Source organism: Notolepis coatsorum, assembly GCF_963971535.1.
Source record: "Notolepis coatsorum genome assembly, chromosome: 1".
NCBI lineage: Eukaryota > Metazoa > Chordata > Actinopteri > Aulopiformes > Paralepididae > Notolepis > Notolepis coatsorum.
Genome location: NC_140165.1, coordinates 308,615,645 through 308,622,765, shown reverse-complemented (window position 1 = coordinate 308,622,765; position 7,121 = coordinate 308,615,645). Strand labels below are relative to the sequence as shown.

Sequence of the window (7,121 nt, the reverse complement as noted above, 5' to 3'; positions counted from 1 at the left end):
CAGGGCCAGCGCTTGTCTCTGACTCGGACCGGGGCGCCTCCTCCGTGATGGACGCCGCGGTGCCAACTGCCATTGTAAATCCTACGAGTACAAACGCTCCGTATTTCACCCGAGCCTGTCCAAGTTGTAATTACCCTGCCTCTCTAGGGCCCCCCGCTCCCACTACTGCCACTACACAGTCATCTGGAAACACACACACAACCCCCACGCAACACTTTGTCTTCCCTCCCAAAAACAACCGACACCATTCTTCCTCGTCCCTTTAGTCCTCCTCCGTGTCCCCGGACTTGTCCTTCCTCCCCCCGAGGACTTCGTCTGTCTCGACCGCCTCTCCTTCTCCCTCACAGTGCTCAACGACGTCACGCGGAAGGTGAACGGAGAACCGAGAGAGGAGAAACCTCTGTCCGGATTTCACGGGAGACGGGGTGAGAGAGGAGAGAGGGGTCTCTGCGGAGAGGAGGAGGAGGAGGAGGGGAGGAGGCCTCTGGCAAGGGCCCCCGGACTTCAGTGCTTCACAGCAGAGTGATCTAAGGCTGGCTTCCCGGGGCATAGGGACCGGAGAAACCGCATTATCCACAATGAAATGATCGGGAATTCATTCAATGTACTCCCCCCCCCCGGATGGGTCACGCATTATGAAAACCAAACACCATCGGACCAAACACAATTACAGTCAGCGCCGCTCAAGACGCACACACACACACACAGACACACAGACACACACAAACAGACACACGCACACACACACACATACAGACACACGCACGAGCACATTAAACAAGGTCAACAATGCAGATGAAGACGAGAAAATCAAAAGCGATTTCTATTCATGCTCCCGGTGCGGAGAGAGAGAGAGAGAGAGAGAGAGGGAAGGCCGGTCCGTTGGGGTTTCCTGTGCCTATAGTGCCGCCGTGCCCCGGGGCTCTGACAGACCGCCAGCCCTCCCTGCATCAATAACCCTGTGCCGCCATTGTGTGTCGGCCACAAAAGCTGTCGATCAGGACACCGCCGGGAGAGAAAAAGGTGCCACTCTCTATTCATCCCTCGTTCCCTCTTTTCCTCTTGGCCACGTTAAAAAAGAAAATCAACAGAGCTCCCCGAGAAGAAAGAGGCGGAGTTCCAAAAGCGACTTGGGAGGGGGGGGGGGGGGGGGGCGTATACTGGAACTCCACCACGTCGGTTGTTTCCAAAAGCTTACAGTGTTAGCATTAGTACGCTGTGTACATAGAGAGCGGTTACCATGAACTACAGACACAGAGGCGGTGATATGGAGCAATACAATTAGCATTCCACACCATGGCGGCACGGCTGCTGCACCACTACTGAGGGGAGAGATCTCATGCAGGGCGCGTACAGTACGTCGCCCTCCCATTTTCAAGTTCCTGTAAATAACGAATCAATCTAATTACTTTTTAAATTTTTTTTTTTATATAAAAGTTTATTTGACAAAGTTACAACTGGCCCCATGTGTTCCGTACAACCGTTAATGATTCAACACCTGGCCTCAGCAGACATAACAGTTCTACACGTGTACATCTATAAAAGGCGCTCGTCGCCTCGACATCTAACACCTACCTGCAGTCAGGTCTAATAATAATAACAACAACAACGGGGCTCGGAGCTCCGCGAGGACGTCTCCCGCACAGAAATAGAATGGTTAGAACAGACACACTACGACGTAGGGGCGACTACGTATAGTATAATATAATTAACGATTCATTCAGTGTCGTAATAGTGCAATATTTACACTGTAGCGTCTCATGTAAAGAGAGGTATTGAAGTCTTTTCCCACCGTGTTTTTACGAATGGAGACGTCTTCCGCGTTTTTTTTGTTTCGTTTCACGGAATGGAAATAAACAGATGTCTGCACTTTGAGTGGGAACGTCTGTTCTACTCATTCCGATTCTACGGTCCCCCTGCGAGCCCTGCGTTTAACACTTGAGGGACGAGTCGATCGGAAAAAAAATGCCTGCTGTGCTGGCGAGGCACCCTATGTTGACCTTTAACCCTGTGCAGTCATGCAATGACAGACTTTATACGTCTTATTCCTTCAAAACCCTAAAAGAAAAAAAACGACAAAAAACAACGACAACAACACCGAACAGATTTGACAAGTCACGACATTCTGTACACAGTACACCTATAAAAACAAACAACACATTCACGTTATTATCATATCTACATGAGACACCCCTCTCTTCATATTGTGTGTACAACAACAGGTTAAGACAAGAAGGACAGAGCACAGTGTCTATAGCAGAGCGTTGTAACAGAGCGCTGTATTACGGACCTTAGCGCTCGAGGAGCTGTCAGAATGACAAACTAGGCAGCTACCGGTGTTCCGTCCTCAGTCTGTAATGGATGAGGAGAGGAGAGAGGGGTGGTGATAGGTAGCTGTCATTCATAGTGCATTACAACCCCTGTGTGTCAACGGTCCGCAGAGCAGTCACAGGGCCGGTGCCAGTCTGCAATACATCAACCCCACCCCCCCTATAGGTCCACTCCACTGCGCCGACGACGTTATGGTAAACTCACTCGCTCGTCTTCTCCCGAGTCAGACAAAGAAGATGGATACCAATTTCCCTCTCTGTGTGCGTTCAATAGAAAGCTACTATTACTAAGCTACTAGCTTAGCGCAACGAATGGAAGCGGATGAGAAGCGGCTAGCCTAGGCGTTGGCCCGACCGGAGTTCCGAGCTAGGCTAGCCGCTTCTCATCCGCTTCCATTCGTTGTGCTAAGCTAAGCTAGGCTGGCGTGCAGCCGGATAGCTTTCTACTGAACGCAACAGAGAGGACATTGGTATCTATCTTCTTGTCTGACTCTGGAGAAGACGGTAAACATGATTTACCATAATGTTGGCGTGTTCCTTTAACAGCTATCGATTAAGTATCAGCTGCGTGGACAGCAGAGATGCATTCTCAGTTTCCATTCTCGACCGAATTGATTCCTTCTGTTTGGCTGTACGTTTAACATATTGTTTCCTTTGACCAAATTGTAAGAGGATGAGACAACATGAGAGAGATCTGCTGTATAGTGAGTGAGGGGCCTAAGCAGAAACAATTAAAGCAGCTACTAGGAACTCTAATTTTGTGTTGGCTTTGGCGGCCCCTCTGGACATAATCGGCAGTGTTTCCCGGAATAAAAACCCAGAATCCCATCAACAACTCCACTTCGTGCCGTAAAGATCCTGATCTCTCTAGCGTGTGCATTTGTTTTGGAAGCGAGAGAGATAATGATTTTTAACACTATTTTTATTATTTTTTAAACACAGCTGTTAAAAAAAAAAAAGGCTGTTTGCAGGATGCATAGCAATCATGAGGTATTGTATCTATCTGCGGCTATGTAAGATTAATAACTAATATGACGATGGTGAAACGTATAATGTTAAAGTAAACATTGCTTTAGTACCGTTCATACACCTAGGTAGGTTGTATGTAGCCTACCTGTAAGTACCATTAATAGCTTCGGTTGATCAGTAATAGCAATTCTGTTGAGATAGTTAAAGTTATCAACATTCCCTAGTAATGTTACGTCTTCATAATCATTGTCAACAACAGCAAGATTATAGCTCGGTCGGTAGCAAATGTTACGTTATTATTACACACCTGTCGAGGAGAAAGAAGGCCAATTCAGGACCAGTTTTTAAACCTTTTAATCCGCAACTCTCTTCATCTGCTGTAATCAGCCATAACAACACAATAATAACATAAAAAATAAAATTCTAAGGTTACTCGCTCTGCAAAAATGTGCCTGAGAAAATGTAAACATAGGCTCATTTCTGGTCTGCGCGCCGACCCTGGGGACACAGGCATTTAGAAACATAGAAAAAGAAACAGCCAATCTGGAGATGGTCTCATTTGCTTACGCTAGGTCATAATATATATAGAGCTATTAGAGCATCGGTATTAAAATCGATTAAATTAATCCATTATAAACTCCTAGTAGCTGCTTTTAAGAGTACCGTACGTGTACAGTACAAATACAGTACATTGCCATATAGAACGATAGCTTATCAACAATAACACACGATCATCACCGGTCTGTAAATGAATGACGACGATTGTAATACGGTTTAAAATAAAGGATTGACTCCGCATTTGTCCCGCTCTGTATAATACATCACAGTCCGACCACAGTCCACAATAATGTATCCGCTATGTTTTACATAGGCAGCTCCTTCAGTCCACAGTGCACGTATAATATTCGGTATCCGGTCCAGAGTGGGGGGGGGGGGGTTCAGACGGCTTTTTTAGATGCATATCTCTAGAGCACAGAATCCCACCCCACCCCGGCCCCCCCCGGCGAGACACAGAGCAGCCCCCGTCCCCGTCCCCCCTGTCAGTGCCTCCTGTCCCCATTTTCCACATTCTCTGCGAGGCTGTTCAGGGCCGTCTCCTCGCTCTTCGACTGCGGGTGATTGTCGCCCTTCTTGGACTGCTTCTTGGTCGCCCGCGACAGCTTCCTCCGGAAGGTGTCCCCCGCCAGGAAGTAGAGGATGGGATCCACGCAGCTGTTCAGGCTGGCCAGGCCCCGCGTCACCTGGTAGACGGCGTAGACGCGGTTGTTGAAGTCGCACATGTCGGGCCCCTGGAAGTAGAGCCTCGCCCGCAGGTTGAGGTTCTTCATGACGTGGAAGGGCAGGTAGGAGACGGCGAACACGGCCAGCACGATGATCACCAGGTGGATGGACTTGCGGCGGAGCGGCGCGTTGTTCATGTCGTTGCAGATCAGCGCCTTGACGATCATGCCGTAGCAGCCCAGGATGATGATGAAGGGCACGCAGAAGCCGAACACCGTCATGCACATGCTGTAGATGAAGTAGGCCGGCAGCTCGTCCTCCGTGGTGGTGTCGTAGCAGGTGGTGGCGTTGCGCTTCTGGCCCGTGCGCGAGTAGTAGAGGATGGGCGAGATGCCGGCGATCACCACCGCCCACACCAGGGCGCTGGTGAGCACGGCGTTCTTCTTCTTCAGCCGCCCCAGGGACTTGAGCGGGTGCACCACGCCGCTGTAGCGGTGGACGCTGATGCAGGTGAGGAAGAGGATGCTGCCGTAGAGGTTGACGTGGAAGATGAAGCGCTGCAGGCGGCACAGGACGTCGCCGAAGATCCAGTCCGTCTTATTGAAGTAGTAGAAGATGAGGAAGGGCAGCGAGAGTACGTAGCAGAAGTCGGCCAGCGCCAGGTTGAACATGTAGACCGAGATGCCGCTCCAGGGTCTCATGTGGCAGACGAACATCCAGATGGCCAGGCTGTTGCCCACCAGGCCCGTGATGAAGACCATGATGTAGACGGTGGGCAGGTAGTAGAACTGGAAGCCCGTGCGGGTGAGGGAACATCCTCCCCGGCTGTGGTTGTGGAGGTCCGTCGCGTTCAACAGGGAGGTCAGGTTCAAGTCCGCCGTCATGGTGGTGTCGGGGGACGGAGGCAGCTTCTTCTTTCGCTGCGCGGGGGGACAGAGAGGGGGGACGGGCACACGCGCGACGAAGTGAGAAAGGATGAATAAAAAATATTCCAATGCAAAAAAAAGGGGAGAAAACGTTATGTAATATCGGTAATAGCATGTTACAACGACTATGTGTGCATGTTAGGATTTTAATTCAAAATGAAAGCTTTTTCAGCTTTTTCCATAATATACTTCATATTCATATTTATACACACATATTATACATGCACATTACAATGCACTTCACTGCTCCTTTGCACTCTGATTAGATGCTAACTACATTACGTTGTACCCTGCACGGGATCATCCCTATGTTCCCCGGGTCCCATGTTCCCCGGTTGATTGATTAATTGATTGAAAATTGTATTAATTTTTATTATTTTATTCATTATTAATGTCCGCCTTGTTTCGAACTGGTTAAGCAAGCTTAGGCCCTCTTTCGAAGTTGGTTAAGGTTAGAGTTTGGAATCAGGACTGGTGGTCTAAAATGTTCAATCAATCAATCAATCAATCAATCAATCAATCAATCAATCAATCAATCAATCAAGCGGGGAACATGGGACCCGGGGAACATCGGACCCGGGGAACATATACATGCTCCCGTACACTGCACTGGCTCTGTGGTCTGTGCCATGACAATAAAGTTTAATCTAATCTAATCTAAATGAAGACAGGCAAATTGGTTCTGACAGGTCGTGTATTCCGACAAACTCATTTGAATAATAGCAGAAGTACATTCACAGCAACGCCAAGAGGAAGGGAAAGGAAACCTATGGTGTAAACACTCACCGGTGCGTTCGACTTCTATCCCACATTCCTATAAGCTTTATTCAGTCGCAGAGATTTCAATCAAAGGGAGGGGGGTTGAACCCGTCAGGTGTCTCCATTTAAAAGGCTTATATATTATGTCTCCAAAAAGTGTAATACTTCAATGTATGTTTTAAATAGAAAGTTGTAAATCCTTCTTGAATTGCGCTCGCGCTTCTTCCAGGGGAAAGTCTTGGCGGTTGGTGTTGGTTGTCGCGCGAGCTCCTCGACCGTTTCCCACGACGGGGAGGCTGGAGCTGAGGCTGGCGCGCGAGGGAGACAGACAGCTGCGAGCACTGGCACGAGCGCAGGAATTGCAAACAGGCTCCCGCGCGCAGCGCAAAGCGAAAGAAGCCACTTGTGTGCTGCGGGGAGGGAGTAGGGTATATCTGCAGAGCCGCAGAGTAGGGTATATCTGCAGAGCCGCAAGCGGGGAGGGGAGGCGCGCGCCAACGAAAAAAAATAGACTGATTGATTGATTGATTGAAAACTTTATTTAACATATTGCAGAATGGGTACAGTACAGTAGAACTCAATACATACAATTGTTAAGGGGATGCAGACCAGAGAAAGACTTTCGTCTTGTTTACATCAGGGTCCCCCATTTTCAATTCATCATAACATACACACACGACATACAGATAGACAGTACTGCTACATCTATACATTTATGGCATACCAGATTTGCAAATACAGTACTGTTTGTGATACAAAAAGTGTCCAGAAAAGAGTGTATATATACATTTGACGTAGAAACTGTACATTGGAGGAGGTTGGGTAGGTGGGGTGGGGTTGGGTGGGTGGAGGGGGTGGGGGGGACTGTACATTGGAGGTGGGGGGGGGGGGGGGGGGGGGGGGGGGGGGGGCTAGG

At 48.9% G+C, this 7,121-nt stretch overlaps 1 protein-coding gene across 1 annotated transcript; it reads right to left on the bottom strand.

The window, feature by feature from the left end:
• Window positions 1-4,320: 4,320 nt before the first annotated feature.
• On the bottom strand, window positions 4,321-6,566 carry p2ry1 (purinergic receptor P2Y1). Its single transcript, XM_084318168.1, has 2 exons — window positions 6,233-6,566; window positions 4,321-5,440 (listed from the first exon to the last, which is right to left on the bottom strand). Exon 2 carries the CDS (start codon window positions 5,402-5,404, stop codon window positions 4,340-4,342), a length of 1,065 nt encoding a protein of 354 aa, XP_084174294.1. The 5' UTR covers window positions 5,405-5,440; window positions 6,233-6,566; the 3' UTR covers window positions 4,321-4,339.
• Window positions 6,567-7,121: the final 555 nt, after the last annotated feature.